Source organism: Phocoena sinus, chromosome 6 (genome assembly GCF_008692025.1).
Source record: "Phocoena sinus isolate mPhoSin1 chromosome 6, mPhoSin1.pri, whole genome shotgun sequence".
Classification (NCBI taxonomy): domain Eukaryota; kingdom Metazoa; phylum Chordata; class Mammalia; order Artiodactyla; family Phocoenidae; genus Phocoena; species Phocoena sinus.
The window spans coordinates 68,656,220-68,676,565 of record NC_045768.1 but is presented as its reverse complement, the minus strand read 5'-3'; the positions used below and the strand labels follow the sequence as shown (position 1 = coordinate 68,676,565).

General features: G+C 44.0%; 1 protein-coding gene across 1 annotated transcript in view; it reads left to right on the top strand.

Annotated features, from left to right (window-relative positions):
- SAXO1 (stabilizer of axonemal microtubules 1) overlaps positions 1-16,440 on the top strand; it is a gene marked incomplete at its 5' end in the record, with an annotated part of 112,626 nt that extends 96,186 nt beyond the window's left edge. The window contains 2 exons of the mRNA XM_032633883.1: positions 4,306-4,508; positions 15,346-16,440. Of these exons, the coding sequence (XP_032489774.1) occupies positions 4,306-4,508; positions 15,346-16,349 (1,207 nt within the window). The remainder of the gene's footprint in view (positions 1-4,305; positions 4,509-15,345) is intronic.
- Positions 16,441-20,346: the final 3,906 nt, after the last annotated feature.

The following is a 20,346-nucleotide window of genomic DNA, read 5'->3' as shown; positions in this document are numbered from 1 at the left end:
ATCACATCTTCTTTATCCATTCATCTGTTAATGGATACTTAAGTTGCTTCCATATATTGGCAATTGTAAATACTGCTGCTGTGAACATTGATGTGCATGTATCTTTTCGAATTCGTGTCTTTATTTCTTTCAAATATATACCCAGGAGTGGAATTGCTAGGTCATATGGTAGCTCTATTTTTAGTTTTTTGAGAAACCTACATACTGTTTTCTACAGTGGCTGCACCAATTTACATTCTCACCAACAGTGTACAAGGGTTCCCTTTTTTCCACATCCTCTCCGACATTTGTTACTTGTGTTCTTTTTGATGATAGTCGTTCTGACAGGTGTGATGTGATATTTCACTGTGGTTTTGATTTGCATTTCCCTGGTCATTAGCGGTTTTGAGCATCTCTTTGTGTGCCTGTTGGCCATCTGCATGTCTTCTTTGGAAAAATGTCTATTCAGATCTTCTGCCCTTTTTTTTTTTTTTTTTTTTTTTGGTATGCGGGCCTCTCACTGTTGTGGCCTCTCCTGTTGTGGAGCACAGGCTCTGGACGTGCAGGCTCAGCGGCCATGGCTCAAGGGCCCAGATGCTCCGCGGCATCTTCCCAGACTGGGGCACGAGCCCGTGTCCCCTGCATCGGCAGGCGGACTCTCAAACACTGCACCACCAGGGAAGCCCCTGCCCATTTTTAAATCAGGCTTTTTGGGGTTTTTTTGATGTTATATGAGCTGTTTATATATGTTGGATATTAACCCCCCTTACTGCTCATGTCATTTGCAAATATCTTCTCCCATTTCATAGGTTATCTTTTTGTTTTGTTGGTGGTTTCCTTTGCTGTGTAAAAGCTTTTAAGTTTAATTAGGTCTCATGTGTTTATTTTTGTTTTTATTTCCTTTGCTTTACGAGACAGATCCAAAAAAAATATTGCTACGATTTATATCAAAGAGTATTCTGCCTGTGTTTTCTTCTAAGAGTTTTATGGTTTCTGGTCTTACATTTAGGTCTTTAATCCATTTTGAGTTTATTTTTGTATATGGTATTAGAGAATGTTCTAACTTCATTCTTTTACATGTAGCTGTCCAGTTTTCCCAGCACCAGTTATTGAAGAGACTGTCTTTCCTTTATTGTATATCCTGGCCTCCTTTGTTGTAGATTAATTGATCATAAGTGCATGGGTTAATTTCCAACCAGGAGCTCTTCTTAAAATGGATTCCATTTAATATGATGAACTCTCTGGGCATACTCACAAATTCTGAAGTTTGCATAGATAAACATTAAAAATAAATTTAAAAACGTATTGCGTATCCTCTTTATCATGATGAAAATATCCTTTTCCCTCTTCCAGGCTCATGACCCTAGTTAGCTGTTACGTTACAGTTTCTTTCCTTTTGCCAGACTCTTGTCAAATGCCTTTCTTTAATTTTGCCTAATGATGGGAAGTCAAATTGTTATGGCTTCCCAGCAAGTTCTCTTTAACCTTTACTTAACTCAGAGTTTAACTCGGGGCTTTCCATACTAGATAACTTTCATGGCTATGCACCTAAAAGAAACTTATTAACATCTTTGACCAATTTTTTTCTTGGTTCATAGTCAGAATGGGCACAGGGACTAGGAAATGTACCACAGGAAGAGAAGGGAGTGTTCTTAAACAAAAAGAAAGCTACTAAAATTGAGCAGTTTCTGGGAAGGATAAAATATTTTTCTTTTACGTGAGCTTAAAGGCTGTAAGATTATGTGAGGTTGGGGACCTGCAGTTATGTTGTGGTTAATGATAGGTTTCAGTGAATGTTCTGAACATGAAAACATAATGAGAAAACACATAAATTCTGATTAAATTCACCCTTAAGCCACAGTAAATAATTTTGGGTGGAAGAGAAATGAATTAAACTTTAAACTTCTTTCCTCTCTTCAGAGGTAGATCACTACCTCCGTAAATTCAACCCATAAATGTACTTTCATTACAATAACTTAAATTTTTTGTCGGAAGAGGAGATTCAGTTAACAATTTCATTCCCTGAACATGGTCAGTAAGGACTTTGCTGCATCACATTTTGCTTTTGAGAAACCAGCTTCAGGAAAGTCCATGAATTGGTGAGTTTGGTTGTGGGCATTTATCTGTTCTTTTCTTGTAGCAGCAGGAAATGGGGGCATTAAGCACATTTTAGTTGCCAGAGAGCTTGGCAGGCCTTGTAGGAAGGTTCTTGCAGTATCTCTGAGGGGAAGTTGGTTCCCTCAGTAGAAGTAACAGCAGAAGAGAATGTTGTGGCCTGTGTGCAGGGTTCCAGGGTGCGACAGGGCGATGACAGGAAAGCGCTCCTGGCTGCTCTGGGCTTCGGAGGGCTCCACGGGGCAGCTTGGGCATTCAGCTTTGTTTCTCAGTGCCTGCCCCTGGTATCCCCTGGTATCTCCTTTGTTGGAAGCAAAGAGGGCTGAACCCTTGGGTAGCCGTCAGTGAAGACAAGTTTGTATGGAGCTGTGTGGTCTCAGGCTGCTTTCAACCCCACTCCACCCCTTTGGAGCCCTTCCCTGAGAACAGAGAGTTTCTGACCAAAGCCACTTTGCAGTTAGCTAGTTTTCAGCCAGGGTTTTCTGGGCATTTCCATTTCTCTCGGAAGCCTAGGGCCTGACGCCTCTAGTCCTGCTGCAGTTGGTTTAGCACCGAACAGACACCGGCGTGAGGTGCTTGCACACTAAGGAGAGTAGGAGCATGGAGTTGATTCTTGGGTTCTTGTTTAGCCCATTCCCTCCATCAACCCCGACTTACACAGTCAGCTTCCAGTCGCCTCGGGTCACTGGGCTTCCTCTTGCTGTTTGCCAACACGGGGCCCCCGAGAAGGCAGCCCAGGCTGCAGGTCCAGTAACTGCTGCTGAGATGTATTTTTAAACCTACCCAGAGGGCATTACAGGGAGTTCAACTGAAGCATCTCCTATTTCCCCCTTTGAGCCCCAGAGAGACTAATTCTCCGGCTTCCTAACTCCCTCCTCCCATCCCAACAAACATTTTCAGGCCCCGGTTTGGGTTTATCGACAACCATGTGTATAATTCATGCAAGACAGGTTACAGTGGAGCGTGTTACCTCTGCTAGTCAAGCATGGCTCAGTAATGCTGCTCCACATTTTGGCCAGGAAGTAGGTTTTATTGGTGTTTGGGCCTGATGTCTTCCTGTCCGGAAGCCTTCCCCTTCCCTTGGTGAGGTTGTTTTAGCAAGCACCATCAGGGAAAACCTACCTTCCTCTTGTCCAGTTGGATAAATGGGTTTCAGGCAAAAACAGGCCATTGTGTAAAGCAGAAGTTCTCGGAGGATGGGGGGAAATGTTTGCTCAAGAGAGTTTGCCCTGGGCAGTGGGAGGCTGAGACTGCCCCGGTAGGCAGTGGGTGCCCAAGCTGAGCCCTGGTGCTGCAGGGTGCTTCGTGGTGGTGTTGCAGTAGCATCTTGGCCTTTTTAGAACTGTGGGATGCTTTGGGAAGAGAGCGCTTCCTAAACTCTTCAGTAAAGGGTGTCTTGCTTTTCCTATCCCATTGTTTTCATATAGCCTGAAATAATGGGGGTGCTGATGCCAGAGAGCTGAGAAGTGAAAGGTTCACTGCCTCCATTTATTGGCCTTTTCTACTGGGTTTTCTGTGAGATCAAATAGAGGCAGGAGATAAATCTCAGCAGGAGCTCTTGGGAGCACAGAGAAGGAGGTGGTGGGACCTGAAAAACAGAAGTTAGCTCCACAGTGAACAGGTTGGGGGAGGGAGGTGGAGAGAGCAGGCACAGGGGAGACCTTCCCAGTGGTCCAGGGTGGCTGAGGTAGAATGTGCGTGGGGAGTGGGAGAGAGAGGGGGCAGCTGTGGCTGGGGAGGAGGCCGAGGCAGGTCCAGGAAGGCTTGCATACTATGCTGGAAAGTTGGGTTTTATCTGGAAGATTTTTAAGCTGAGGAGTGAAAGGTGTGATTTGGGTTTTAGAGAGTTGATTTTGACCGCGCTGTGAGGATGGAAGTAGCAATGGCGGGAATGATGCAGGAAGCCCGGGGGGGAAGGGTTATCACATGACCCACATGAGAAATGGTCAGGGTCTGAACTGAAGGGGAGAGACACACCGAGGAGCTGTGAGGCGAGCACACTTGGGGAATGACTGGACCGTGAAGGCGTCTGACTTGAGAGAGGAGTGAATGGCGGTATCTCTCTCAAAAGTGGGAAACAGGAAGAAGAGTGCTAAGGGAAAGAGGAGAGGATGACTTCTCAGCAAGCATTTGTAGAACTGGGTTGAATGGAAACCATGAGCCTTATTCCAAGGCAAGGGCCCCCAAGGTGTGTGCTTATTTTCCTTACAGGAGAGATTTTGGGCCTCACAGAGTGTTACCGGTGAAGATCCACCAGCCCGACCCGTTTGTCCCAAGTGAAGAGAATATGGATCTGCTCACGACGTATAAACAAGATTACAACCCATACCCTGTCAGTCGAGTGGACCCCATCAGACCTCGGGACAGTAAATACCCATGCGGGGACAAGATGGAGTGTCTGCCTACTTATAAAGGTGGGAGAGTGCCTGAGGCACAGGTTGGGGGAAGGATGGGCTGAGCCTGAGCGCTGGCTGGGGAGTGGGTTTAGGCTGGGGAGTGGGTTTTATACACACACCCCCTCAGCGCGGAGGTTGGGCAGAGTACTTTTTGTTTTTTTAAAACATCTTTATTGGAGTATAATTGCTTTACAATGGTGTGTTAATTTCTACTTTATAACAAAATGAATCAGCTATACATATACATATGTCCCCATATCTCTTCCCTCTTGCGTCTCCCTCCCACCCTCCCTCTCCCACCCCTCTAGGTGGTCGCAAAGCACCGAGCTGATCTCCCTGTGCTATGCGGCTGCTTCCCACTAGCTACCTATTTTACATTTGGTAGTGTAAAATACTTGAGGACGTGTCCTCAAGTCCATCCTCTTCGTCTGCATCTTTATTCCTGTCCTGCCCCTAGGTTCTTCAGAACCGTCTTTTTTTTTTTTTTTTAGTTTCCATATACCTATGTTAGCATATGGTGTTTGTTTTTCTCTTTCTGACTTACTTCACTCTGTATGACAGACTCTAGGTCCATCCACCTCACTACAAATAACTCAGTTTCCTTTCTTTTTATGGCTGAGTAATATTCCATTGTATATATGTGCCACATCTTCTTGATCCATTCATCTGTCGATGGGCACTTAGGTTGCTTCCATGTCCTGGCTATTGCAAATAGTGCTGGGCAGAGTACTTTTTGTGGCCAAATCTGGCCTGCAGCCTGTTTCTGTACAGCTAGAGAGCTAAGAAAGCTTTTTACATTTTTGAATGCTTAAAAATAAATGAGAAAAAGACTATTACTTTAGAACATGTGAATAGTAAGTGAAATTCAAAGTTCAGTATCATGGCTATGTTTTGCTGGAACACAGCCACACCCATCTGGTTTCTCTGCTATCTATGGCTACGTTTGTGCTACAGCAGCAAAGCTGAGGGGCTGAGACAGAGACCGTATGGCATGCGAGGGCTAACACATTTAATATCTGGCCACTTACAGAAAATATCTGCCAACCCCTGCCTCAGCTTGCCGTTCCCATCCTATATGAGGGAAGCATTTCAAGTTTAAGTTTAGTTGAGTTCCATCACTGACTGATGGATTGGTTCATTAAAAAAATTATGAAAACGTAACATACAGAAAAAATGCACAAATACATAATGATACAGACCAGTGAATTTTGAGTAAATACACCTGGAAACAGGATGCAGATCAAGACCTATGGCATTGATACTCCCTTCCAGTTACCATTTCCACCCAGGATAGAACCATTATGCTGACTTTTAACTTCATAAATGAGTTTTGCCAGGTTTGAACTTCATTTTAATGGGACGATTGCATTCCTCATTGAGCACCTCCTGCATCCCAGGCATGGTATTGGGAACTGTGAAGGAAGCATAACGACCTGCCCCTGACTTTACAGTCTAGTAGGAGAGACAGGGTGTGGAGTGGCGGGTGTGGTAGCGCAGGCAGCGTGGAGCACGAGCCACAGGGCTGAGACCATGGGGATGGAGGCCCGCGTTGTGACCATTGACTTTGCTGCTTACGATGCACGTGGCTGCCTTGAAAGTATGTGCTAAACTGTTCCTGTCACATGTCTGTGGGTGTCTACGTGATTGTGATGATAACGGGTTTTACTTAGCCATGCCAAACACGTAGCCGAGGGGAGGTGGGGAGGCTTGCGGGGTTGTAGGAATCTTCCTGAAGCCCTTCCAGGAGCTCTAAATCTATTATTCTTGAAGATTCTGCATGTGGCTGAGCTTCTCTGCTTTTACTTTTTCTTTTTTTTTTTTTTTTTGTGTGTGTGTCCTTTTACTTTCTTACCTTCAGTGTCGTCCTCTTCCACTCTTCTGTAGCCGCCTTCTGCCAAGCCACATTCTGGATATCGTCATACCCCTGCATGGCTCCACCTTCGTGCCCTCCATCATCGGGTCCTTCTGGCTTGCTGCCCTATTTACACCCACCTTGACAGTCCTTGGCCTCACTGGGATCTCCAGCCCACTGATGCCTCAGCCTTCCTTCTCAGCATCAGCCCCGCCTGTGCCTGTCATCATACAGCCTATTCCACATTATTTCTCTGCAGCCTGTCTCTTACTCCCTCTGTCTTCTGTCCTGTGGTTGCTTCCTCCTAGCAGCAACCGAACCCTGTCTTCTCCATGTCTGCACCTGGACATGTGCCTGAGCATCGCTCCGACCTTGTCAGCTCATCTCCATTATCCACAGAATGGAAGCAGAGAGGGCTTTTGCAGATGGCAATCTCACATGACCTCTGCCTAAAACTCCTTAAGTAATTATTATGGTTCTTAGGATAAAATCCCACACCTTTACCAACTCCTCTGCTTCCTTGCAGATTTGGTTCCTTCTTCCTGAGCCCCTCTGCTCCGACCACAGGAACTTCTTTCCGTTCCTTTGCTCTGTTTCTTTTCTGTCTCAGGGCATTTTGCACTGCTCTTCCCTCTTTAGAGAGCTGTCCTCCTGTCTCCTGTCCAGCATCATCCTTCAGCGAGTGGCGGAAGGATCACACCTTCAGAGGGAGTCCCAGACCTTCCCTCATGCCAGACCAAACACACCCTGTTAGGTGCTCTAAGAGTGTCTTGTACTCGCTTGTTTTGTAATTCATTTTGTAATTTTGTTTAACATTGTCTCCTTGGCTAGACTGCAAGCTCCTGGAGGGCAGGGATCTTTTTCTTTGCCTGTTACCCTCAACAAAGCAGGCACCATAGCAAATGTTTTACCAAGGGGTCAACACAACCAGGCATGTGGTGGGATGGCACCCAGGCCTCTGCAGGGCTCATTTGTCTCCCCTTTCAATCAGTGTTTACAGGAGGGCCAAAAATGGACGCTGAGAACCAGGAAAAAACAAAGCTGGAGTGAGCACTTCCTTCACTGGGGGAGGGGCAGGGACTTGGTCGGGCTCATCCAACTACATCTTCTACTTTCCACATCCTCCCTGTGGGCTGCCTGGATTTACACATCTTGGAATAGTTAGAGATTCTTCAGAACAACTGCCTGCTCAGCTCAGTTTTCCTTCCCCGCCTTGCCCTACATGCAGGGAGAGGTCTAGGGGTGAGAAATGCTCCTTGCTTTCCTTGGGGGTTGGCAAGGATGGAGTAGCCTAGTGGTGTTATTTTAAGGAAAGTCCCCCCACTTCCTCCCACAAAATACTCACCTCTCAAAATCAACACACAGAAAAAAAAAACCCAAAACAATCTAATACTTAAGTTTTAATCTCTCCTACCTCCAGCTCTCCCATATTCCTCCCCTTCTCCAAACAGTTACATCTCAAATTGCCCTCTGCAAACCAGAGAACAGTATTCCGCTGCTAAAACTGAATCGTGGCTGACTTTTCCCTACTGAGAAAGTTAAGACTGAGAAAACCTTATTTTCTTCTCTTTTATTTTTCTTAAACTTCTGGCACCTGTTAACTGCTATCTACTTACACATATTTAATGAATGTATACCAGTGGAGTAGCAACAGGACTCTTCTGAACCAGGCAGGCTTAGACCCTTTGTTTTTTTTTTTTTTTTTTTTAGTTTACTTTTGTCTGTGTTGGGTCTTCGTTGCTGTGCGTGGGCTTTCTCTAGTTGCGGTGAGTGGGGGCTACTCTTCGCTGGGGTGCACGGGATTCTCATCACGGTGGTTTCTCTTGTGGTGGAGCACAGGCTCTAGGCACACGAGCTTCAGTAGTTGCAGCATGTGGGCTCAGTAGTTGTGGCACGCAGGCTCAGTAGTTGTGGTGCATGGGCTTAGTTGTTCTGCAGCATGTGGGATCTTCCTGGCCCAGGGATTGAACTCGTGTCCCCTTCATTGGCAGGCGGATTCTTTTTTTTTCATTTAAATTTTTGGCTGTTGGGTCTTTGTTGCTGCACATGGGCTTTCTCTAGTTGCGGTGAGTGCGGGCTGCTCTTCGTTGCAGTGTGTGGGCTTCTCATTGCGGTGGCTTCTCTTGTCGTGGGACACGGGCTCTAGGTGTGTGGGCTTCAGTAGTTGTGGTGCACAGGCTCCAGTAGTTGTGGCTTGCTGGCTCTAGAGCACAGGCTCAGTAGTTGTGGCACACAGGCTTAGTTGCTCTGTGGCATGTGGGATCTTCCCTGACCAGGGATCGAACCTGTGTCCCCTGCATTGGCAGGCAGATTCTTAACCACAGTACCACCAGGGAAGTCCCGACCCTTTGGCTTTATTCTGGCTGCATATGTACTTGAGGGTGGATTTCATAGTTCTCCTCTGAAATTCAGGTTTAAAAAGAGACAAATTAGTTTGTAGTCAAAGAGAACGTATTTGTCATTAGAATTCACCTATAGGTGTCAGTTTGCAACCTATGTGTCTTACTAGTTTTTTGAATAATACTTGCCATTTCATATAATCTCAGTGGTTTATTTCTTCCATTACTCCTCTGTGGTATAGTGGCTTCCAAAATTTGGTCTTGAATGCCAAACACGCACTTACAGTTTTTAGCACAGGAGACGCAGCAACAAAGACGTGTTTAGCGAGGGAATAAATGAACGAAGGGTTCTGGATCACCGTTTACAAGGACTCCAGGTGACACCTTTTGGCATTAGATTTGCACAAATCCCCATCAGGTCTGTTACTCTGTGGGTGCAGGCCAAGAGCAGGAGTGAAGATTAGAGAAGACCCATGACATCTACTCTGCCCTTTGGTTGGTCCGGCACAACCTCATGCATCTTTGAGGGTCCACATCCTTGCCTTATCTCTTGGTTTATCACTCGTTTGATGACTTGTTTCTCTTGTGGAAATTTGCTTTCATAAGTCTTTTTCGTAGCAGCCTTCATAGTTTTGTGGCCATACATTGATTCTCCTTACAAAGGAGGGGAAAAAAGAAATCAAAGACCAAGGTCATTAAATATATGTGTTTCAATGGGTGCATCTATCTTACGTCTGTATGCTCTGCTTACTATGGTTCCATAGGAAAAATATTCAAAGTTTTCTCTTACTACTCTCATGGCCAGCACCTTTACCGGGCTCCAGAAAACCACCAGTAATATATGCTCCAGTAGCATTTGGTTGTAATTTTGACATTTTCAAAACGCTGTGCAATTGGAAAGACTGAGAGTGTAATTAGTTGATACTCAGCTTCAGGTTTAGCTAAGTTTTTTTTTTTTTTTTTTTAAAGACACATTATTGAATGGAATCTCTTTTAAAGAGGTTCTTGCCAATTATGCACATGACACTGGCCCTGAAGGGCTTTTACTGGTGGCTTTTCAGGCATGTGAATAGTTTGTCATGTGGAATTCTGAGGTTTTCAGGGTCCTGTGGAGGTTTTTTGTAATATATGCTGGCTGGAGGAAGTTAGGAGGTTAGGTAATAATGTGGTCTCAGCTGTATTGCTGGGTATCAGAAATCGCGAGGCAACTTTCAGGTTAGGAACCTGTTTTCGTAACACTTCATCCATCCCAGAAGAGGGCCAGGAAACCCTGTCCTGCCCACCCCCATGCACCTTGAGGCAGTGTGTAGGCATCTACAAGTAGATGCCCCCATTTCAGTGAGGCTTAAAGTCTGAGGGGGAGACATGTGGCTTATATTCAGCGAGATGGTTCCCTCTAAGGCCCCCTAATGCTTTCAAGATGCTGATAGAGCCATTAATGGCTCTTGGAGAAAGATTAGATTTTCAATTAAAATAAAGCCAATTTAAAATAAATAGTTGGTAGTATTATTAGCCTAAAATAAGCTTACGAGTGTGCCTGGGGGGTGGGGTATGTCAGGCCTTACAGAGCGGTAGAGTGAGGAGCCTGACAAATTCTCTTCCCAAAAAAGTAACAAAATAGTAAAACACCAATCATTTTAGGACTCTGGAAATCAACCAAAGGCATACAACAAATTGAGAACCATTTATTCAGGAAAAACTACTAAACCTTGTTATGAACAGTGGGGGTGTGTGGTGTTTTATCCTGGGGCTGCTTCCATCACCCCTCCCCCAAGTTCCATCTGTGTGGTAGGTTCTGCCTGGGCAGGCTGGGCTGTGAAAGCCAGCAGCTCTGCTGCCAGTGGGGGCTGATTGGAGTAAAGTACGTACGCAGGCATTCCCATAAAAAAATTGTGATATTAATGGCAAAGTAACCAGGGAAGACAACTTCTGCAGTTAGTCTGAGGTTGCAGTACTACTTGAAGCAAGCAACAGTCCAGTAGAAGAGTCAGAAATTTCCCAAAGAGATCCAGAGAATGAGACAGACACAGAGTAGGCCTTGATAAGCTCATACATATTCCTGGTGGTCTGGAAGACTATGCATATGGGCAAGGCAGTGTGCAGGCTCAAGAGATCAGAGTAAGGGTCTAGTTATCTACTCATCTTTCCTGGCTGAATATGATGCCTCGTGCATGTGCAGAGGAGACAAGAGACAGCCCAGCAGAAAATAAAAGCCGGGGAAGACTTGTTAATTGCCTGATCTTTGACTATATTCTCCAACCCACACACGGATCTATTAGCAAATGGTGAAAGCCTTAGTGGCTTAAGGTGATTAAGTATAACTTCTGGTAAATCACAGGCTGATTGCTAAACTATGCTGATAGAGGGTGGCTCTTAGGAACCTAGGCTTAAAAATAAAATCAATTAAAAAGAAAAAAACTCAGCAAAAACATCAGTGGCCGCACATTGCAGGGGAGATAAGTCTCTATAGAATTACTGCAGGCAGGTCACTAAACAAACAGCAAAAACTATTCCCGGTGGAAGATCAGAATCCAGGGTTGCTGAGGCATATTGTCCAAAGTGTTGAGTTTTTAACAAAAAATGATGAGGCATAAAAAGAAACAGGGAAGTGTGATCCAGGAAAAAAGCAGTTAGTAGAAACTATCTCTGAAGAGGCCCAGATGTTAGACCTAGCAGACAAATATTTCAAAGTAGCTATTATAAATATGTTCGAAGAACAACAGGAAACCATGTTTAAAGAAATAAAGGGAAATATAACAACAATTTCCAGTCAAATAGAGAATACTGTAAAGGGAAATCCTAAAAATAATTGAATGAAAACTCTGCAATTGGAAGGACAATAATCAAAATAAAAAACTTCATTAGAGGTGCTTAATAGCGGATTTGAGCTGACAGAAGAAAGAATCCATGAAAATGGAGATCTTAGTAGAGATTATCCAATGTGAAGAATGAGAAAAAATGGAGAAAAATGAACTCAGAGACTTGTGAGATACCATTAAGTGTACCAACAGACAGATAATGGGAGGCCCAGAAGAAGAAGGGGCAGAAAAGTATTTAATTGTCAAAACTGTTAAGTTTGATGAAAAATATTAATCTGCACATCCATCCAAGAAGCACAATCCATAGAGAAGAAATGCAAAGAGATCCACCCCTATTCACATAACAGTCAAACTGTTGAAAGCCAAAGATTTGGAAAAGAGCAAAAGAGAAACAACTCATCACATACGGGGAAATGACAACAATAACTAACTTCTCATCAGAAACAGTGGTGTGCCATACTCAAAGTACTGAAAGGAAAAAAAATCCTCTCAACCAAGAATTCTATAACTATTAAAGATTATGCTTCAAAAATGATGGGAAACGAGGTGAGAAAGTGGCATGGACGTATATACTACCAAATGTAAAATAACTAGCTAGTGGGAAGCAGCTGCATAGCACAGGGAGATCAGCTCAGTGCTTTGTGACCACCTAGAGGGGTGGGAGAGGGAGGGTGGGAGAGGGAGGGCGGGAGGGAGACGCAAGAGGGAAGAGGTATGGGGACATATGTATATGTATAACTGATTCACTTTGTTATACAGCAGACACTAACACACCATTGTAAAGCAATTATAATCCAATAAAGATGTTAAAAAAATGATGGGAAAATATATTCCCAGATAAACAAAGACTGAGTTTATTTGTAGCTCACTGACTTGCCTTGCAAGAAATAATAAAGGAAGTCCTTCAGGCTAAAAGAAAATAATACTGAACGTTAACACAAATCCATGCAAAGAATAAAGAGCACTGATAAAACTGCTTATGTAGGTAAATATATACTTTTCTCTAAATTAAAAGACAATTGCAGAACCAATAATTATAAAACTGTGAGGTTTATTCCAGGAATGCAAGGTTGGTTTAACATCAGTAAATCAATTAATGTAATATACTATATTAATAAGGTAAAAGACAAACCTACATGATTGAAAGCCACAGATAAAGCATTTGACAAGATCTGATACCCATAAAAGCTCTCAAGAAACTAGGAATAGAAGGAAACTTCCTCAGCCTGATAAAGTGCTTCCACAAAACCCCCTACAGCTAACATCATACTTAATGTGGAAAGACTGAATGCTTTCCCCTTAAGATTGGGAACATGGCTAGGATAGCAGTTCTCACCTCTTTTGTTCAACATTGTAGTTGAGGTTCTAGCCAGTGCAGTAATGCAAGAAAAACAAATAAATAAATGCATCTAGATTAGAAAGGAAGAAGTAAATCTGTCTTTATTCTCAGATAAGATAATCCTAAAGAATCCACAAAAAAAACCCTACTAGAATGAATTCATCAGTGTGTCAGTGTTGAAGAGCAATATATAAAAATTAGCATTGAAAAAATATATATTAGCATTGAAAATCTGAAAACAAAATTAAGGGACAGTTTTCATTATAGCCTCAAAATGAATAAAATATTTGTAATAAGTTAAAAAAAATAAATGTAAGACTTGTACGCTGAAAAGTACAAGATAGTGCCGAGAGAAATAATATGGAAACAGGTAGCAAGAGTCCATGTTCATAGGCTGGAAGATTCAACACAGCTAAGATACAGTTCCACCCAAATTTATTTATAGATTTAATGCTACTCCTATCAAAATTCCCGCAGGCTTGTTGTTGTTGTTCTTGCAGAAATTGGCAAAGTGATCCTAAATTTTATATGTAAAAATCAAACCAAAAGAGCTGAAAATTTGTCTTTTTGACAAATGATGCTGACATATTAGATATCCACATGCAGAAAAGTGAGCGTGGACCTTACTTCACGCCATACTAAAAAATTAACTCAAAAAGTGTTAGAGACCTAAATGTAAAAGGTAAAATTTTAAATCTTTTAGGCTAAGACATAGGGAAAAAACTGAACTTGATGAAAATTCAAAACCTCTGTGTGCTTCAAGAGATACCAGCAAGAAAATGAAATGATAAGTGATAGACCGGGAAAAAATATTTACAAATCACATATCTGCTATTGGACTTGTATCTAGAATATGCAAATAACTCTTATAACTCAAAAATAAGACAAACAACTGTTTTAAAAAATGGGCAAAAGATTTGAGTAGACATTTTACCAAAAAAGACACATGAATGGCTAATAAGCACATATAGAGATACTCAACATTTTTAGTCATCAGGGAAATGTAAATTAAAATACGATGAGATACCACTAAACACCCACTACAGAATGTCTATAATTAAAAAACAAATCACAATAACAAGTGTTGAAGATGTGGAGAAATGAGAACCTTCATACATTGCTGGTAGGAAAGTAAACTGGCACACCCACTTTGGAAGAGTTTGCAGTATCCTGAAAAGTTAAACATAGATTAACATATAACCTATCAATTCTGCTTCTTGGTATCTTTGTAAGAGAAATGAAAAGATATAGCCACACAAATACTTGTCTATCAATGTTCAGAGCAGAGATTTTCATAATAGCCAAAAGGTGAAAACAACTCGAATGCCCATCAACTGAAGAATGGATAAACAAAATTTGGTATATCCATATACTCTAGTACTATTCAGCAATAAAAAGGAGTGAACTGATATATGCTATGACAGGGATAAACCTCCATTACGTGCTTAGTGAATGAAGCCAATGCAAAACACTACCTATTGTGCAATTCTATTTATAGGCAATGTCCAGAAAAAGGCACATTTATAGAGACCAAGAACTGATAAATGGTTGCCCAGGGATGGGAGTGAAGATCGCAGATGGGCTTGATTGATATTTTTTCGGTTGATGGAAATGTTTTACAAATAGATTTTTTAAATTTATTTTTTTATTGAAGTATAGTTGATTGACAATGTTGTGTTAATTTCTGCTGTACAGCAAGGTGACTCAGTATAACTAGATTTTGATTATAGATAGTTGCACAGCTCTGTAGAAGTTATTGAATTGTGTATGAAGGATGGTACGTTTTATTTTATGTCACACAAATTATACCTCAGTAAAGCTGTTTAAAGAAAGTGTGCCTGTGGATTCCACTGGTGTTGGCTATATACCTCAAAGACTCCTGGGAAGCTGCTTTTGTTTTCTTTGTCAAGTTGTAGGCAAGAGAATTCCCTGTGGATTCAGAGTTGGCTAGCCAACACAGTGCCCGTATTCCCTTGGAGTGCCATATTTGATTTGTGTAGATTATAGGGACTTAATGGCTGTCACTCCACGGATGACCAGGGAGGCCTGGTAGGTCTGGCTGGTGGCCCAGCAGTGGTGGGTTGTGAATCCCCTGTCTCACTGCCCTGCATGCACCTTCAGAGTCACTCTCTGCTGATTCACAGAGGCCACCTTCCCCTTAGAGGGGTGGAACTGTTCTTGGATCAGGGTAAACCAGTGGTTGGACTTCTCTGTTGGAATCGATTCCCTGTATCCTCCCATGGCTGTGGACCCTCTAAAATCCCTGCATGCAGCATTGTGGGTATGATGAGACACCTATAAATTTGTCTCTTCTGCACAGTAGCCCTCAAATACCACAGAGTTGGAACAGCAAGCCCTTGGTTGAGGTGGTAGCAGGGATCTGCTCTGTTCTTTGTCTCAGGGAACATCTCACTGGAGATTGGCTTGTGGCTTTGGGGCTTCTTGGAATACATGCAGGTTGAGTGACTGGATTTATGAGTGATTACCACTTCTGCTTTATTTTCAGCTGATTATTTACCCTGGAAGCAACCTAGACGAGAACTGCTTCGTCTGCCACACAGCTACCGGCCAGCGTCAACGAAGTTTGATAGCCGAACCACACACCAGGATGACTACTCCATGAAGGGCCTGGTGAACACCATGAGCTGTAAGCCTCCGGCCGCACTCAAGCTCTGTAACATCCCCCTGGAGGATCTGACAGACTACAAGATGAGCTACGTGGCCCACCCCATGGAGAAACGCTATGTGTATGAGCCGGAGAAGTTCAGACCCTGTGAAATCCCCTTTGAAAGCCTTACCACTCACAACGAGTCATACCGGGGCCTGATGGGGGAGCCAGCCAAGAGCTTGAAACCTCCAGCCAGGCCTAGTGTGCTAGACATGCCGTTCTCTAACACCAGCGAATTTCGAGATAAGTACCAAGCTTGGCCAACGCCCCAGATGTTCTCCAAAGCTCCTGCCACCTATGTTGCTCCTGAAGAAAAGATGGACCTTCTGACGACAGTGCAGGCCCACTACAAGTACCCTAAGGGTGCCCCAGCTCGGTCCTACCGACCGGTGCTCTCGGTCAAGAAGGGTGGCCGCTTTGAAAGTTCCACCACGACCAAAGAGGACTTTAAGCAGTGGGCCAGCGTGCAGACCAAGCCAGTCAAGCCCATCCCGCAGCTGAAACTTCCCACCGAGCCCTTGGACCACCTGACCACCACACGAGCCCACTATGTGCCCTGCCCTCCCGTCACTACCAAAAGCTGTAAGCCCGCCTGGTCTGGCCCCCGAGCGAATATCCCTATGGAGGGCCAGACCACATATACCATCAGCTTTACTCCTAAGGAAATGAGCAGGTGCCTGGCTTCATACCCTGAGCCTCCCGGCTACATCTTTGAGGAAACAGATGCTTTGGGGCACAGAATATATAGGCCAGTTTCCCAGACAGGCTCTCGGCGGAGCAGCCGTCTTTCTGTAGGTGATTCAGAAAATCCTAACCAGCAGGAGTTGACAGTGTCAGCTTGAATTTTAAAGACTGTAATTTAGAAATTGCAGACTACTTTTAAAAGCAGATGATTGAGTTATTCGTTGGACAAAAAAAAAAAAAAAAAAAAAAAAAAAAATTCCCCAAAATGAAAAAAAAGAAATCTTCACCATCGTTTCCAGCACACTTGAATAAAATGAGAATCACTTGACTCAAGGAAAATGACATTTAATCACTGGGTAATTAGTCCCCTTAACCCTCCTTCTGCTGTCTCCCCCTCTTGGGTCCTTTACCTTGTGCTCATGGAATCAAAGCTGGTCTCTGAGGGTTTTTTTCCCATCCAGATGTATTTTATTAATTTAATCATTGTATTAATTGACATTATGATTAACCCTTGCCAAGTATTAAGTGCCAAAGAATATAAACTTTACTTTGGGGGGATTGAATCTGAAGGTCCGTGTGTTCACCCCACATGCTGTCTACACAGAGAGCAGACTGTGTTCTTTGCGACCTTCGGGGAGATTTCAGCCTAACTCTCTTGTTGCCTCCGCATCCTGGTGGGAGTGCCTTGGGCCTGATCTGGAGTCTTGTTTTGGGTTCTCTCTGCCCAGGGCTGTTGCACAGGGCATCTTTCTACCTCTTCACGTCATGGCATATGAGCACAAACAGTGTTGTCTCAATGGGTGTGGGTCTGGTCATGGGAGTTGGAGGGGTAGGAAGAGGTTCTGTGGCAGTCCCAGGAAAGCATGGACCTGCCAGACCTCTCTCACTCCCAAACCAGTGCAGGCTCTGAGTCCAGGGAGAGGAGGGGGAAAAAGGGACCCTTGGCAACCAGGCAGTCGGCAGCTGGCCCTTGAGCCGTGAGCTCTTCTAAATGCTCAGAACCTGGAAAAAATGGCCTCAGCTTGGGCTGGTTCCTGGACCTGCTTGTCCTAAAATGACAGCTGTGATCAGACCTCTCACAAGGCTTGACACAGTGGTGAGCTGGATCCTATCCTGGAGAAAGGGCTGGAGGTTCCTCTTTGGGGCCTAAGGTTTGATCCTAAGGCTAAGTAGTTTGGACATTTCTTTTTTTTTTAATTCAGAAGAGTCAAGGAGGAACTTTGTTCAAGAGGGCCCCGGCCAGGATCAGATGGATTCAGGGTCTGAGTGAGCCTCATACAGAGGGATGCAGATTGACACCTGGGATACCCACCTCTCTTTTGAGTCTGTGGAACCCTAAAATATACTCCGTGGTCTCAGGGAAGGGGGGAACAGTGTGGAGGGGAGAGGGAAAATTTCAGCTCAGTGCCTGTTCATAGGCAAGAAACCTATGTCTCTTATCCAAGTCTGTCTTTCCATGGCTCTCACCTGCCTGGCCCAGACATTCAGGTCCCCACCCTTTTCTCCTCACGAGGTTTGCTTCACTGGGTTGGGATCTATATTATTTAATCCTCTTGGTTATATCAGGTCTGGCTGCCTGCCCTTATGCGGTAAAGAAGCTCAGAGAGATTATGCAGCTTGCGGAAAGCCACAGAGCTTGGAGCACCAAGGCCAGGATTGGAACCCAGGTCTTCTGTTTCAAGATCCAGGGCTCTTCACCCAACACCAGGCACCCCCCATCTGCAGTGGCTCAGATCGCATGGCTCCACAAACCACATCAAACCACACTGTCTCTGTTTGAACTCCTTTCTGGAGTCCATTAAGCTAAAGGAGACCACTTAGGAGGGTAGGTTTTATTATTTTTGTTTCATTTTCACAAATCAAATATTGGCACTCGATTTGAAAAACCAAATGGTGCTAAAATGCTTATAAAAGTGTAGCAGTCTCTTAAGTAGCTGCCCCTTGGCCTCTACTGTGTCTTCCCCAGAGAACAATTGTAAATTATTGGATCTGTTTCTGCTAATATTTTCCTTCAAATTTCTAAATAATATACTGCTGTCTGTTGATTCATCAATTTTATTTTTTAATGAAAAAAAGGTTTAAAAAATATTTTCTCACAATTTTTATTTATTTTTTTTGGCTGCATTGGGTCTTCACTGCTGCACGTGGGCTTTCTCTAGTTGCGGTGAGTGAGCTTCTCATTGGGTGGCATCTCTTTTTGCAGAGCACGGGGTCTAGGGTGCAGGCTTCAGTAGTTGTGGCTCATGGGCTCAGTAGTTGTGGCTCACGGGCTCTAGAGTGCAGACTCAGTAGTTGTGGTGCACGGGCTTAGTTGCTCCGTGGCATGTGGGATCTTCCCAGACCAGGGATCGAACCCTTGTCTCCTGCATTGGCAGGTGGATTCTTAACCCCTGCACCATGAGGGAAGTCCCTGACTTATCAATTTTAGACATTGTCTGTTTTGGTAGATTAGGAATATTAATTCTTCTACATCCCTTCCTTCTCTCCCCTGTCTTCTTAGTATAGTTATATGCTAGTGTGTGGTTATATCAAAACTAATAAGCTTTTCTAATGTGTCTGATGAGTAGGAAGGGAAGAAGCTGAAGAAGGATGTGCAGACCTGGCTGATTCAGGAGCACTGGGGATTCAGGAGTCCCCTTGGGGTGAGAAATTTCCTCTGAGCCCTTCCTTTGGTACATTTGGGGTCACCTCCATGGTGATCCCAGGCTAGATGAGCCACCCAGGGCATCCCTGCCTTACCTGTCTCTTTAGGACTTAAGGAGTTGGCTCTCCCTCTGATACCTGTCTTCCTTCTTATGAAAGTGGTTAATACAAGTAAAAAAAATTCATAAAACACATAAAGAAGGACACAAGTGGCTATTATGGGTACTAGTGGAACACCATGACTAAGAGTGTGCAAGGAGAATCCAGCAGACCTGGGCTTGCATCTTGGGCCCTTGTCACCCACTAGCTATGGGACCTTGGTCAAATTCTTTAAAATGTGGATAATAGCAATACTGGTCTCATGGTTTGGTTGTTTGGATTGAATGATTGAGTATGCTTCAGTCCCTTAGGCCTGGCTCACCTTTAATTTATTAAACATAGGTGAGGATGAGGACGGTGGTGGTGAAGACGGTGGTGGTGATGGCTGAATTACGCCTGGCTGAATTTCCCTGTGACTTTATTGGTCAGTGTTCACAAGTGTGCAGGTAAGGATAACTGCTCATGTTTTAAATTTTGTATATTTTATAAAGTTAAAGTACCTCCTCTTTTTCATATAGTTCAGTTTACTTTTTAGTTGTTCCGAGGCAGGGTTGCTAACTGTGTTCCCTGGAAATGTCATCTTAGGAAGTTACTTGGGCCACGAGAAGGGAAAGAGAAGGCGATCTGAGCAGATGGGGCCTTGATTCCCCTCCCCTGCTTTGCCATGGCAGCTTCTTGTAGTCAGTTCTGTGTACTGGGCTCCCATATAAGAGTTTGTGGGAGAAAGATTCTTTAGCAGCTGTGAAAACACATGCACATGCGTGTTTTAGAGCGTGCACACACTGCTCTAATACCCCATAGCATCCTATTCAACAAACTCCAATGATGGAAGACTTCAGACACGTTGCCTTCTCTTGAAATACACATTTATAATTTATTTCATGCATTTTTCATTTGTGGGAATGATGTGGGAGCTTAATCACCTACCAAAGCACAGGGTTTTCAAGGCTTTCAGCATGTTATAAAAGAAAAATTATTAGAGACCAGAAATCAAACACGAAGAAAAGTTACGGCCAAGCAGGGAACCTGCTCCAGTACAGAATCCAATATGCTCTGAGGATGAGGCTCTGGAGAAGAAAACAGGTGGAGCTTTTAAAGCCCAAAGATGGCAAACTCTATCCTGCTTAAGGAAGGCGGGGCCTCAGGGTGAGGCTGATTGGCTGGAGATAGTGGGACTAGTTGGTGTGGAGACCCTGCGTGGGGTGGATGTGGTCTGCTGGTTTAGCATATGGTGCCTGGGGGCATCTGCTGGGATGTCCCACTCCTGACGATGGTGTCTTCCTGTCCGTAATTTGTGCGGGGCAGCCCTGTGTCTGCAGGCTAGGTGGCCAGGGAACCCCTTGTCCCCTGGTTCACCTTACAGTGGGGCCACCTGTGTGGATAAAGACCCTGGCACATCACTTGTATTTTTTG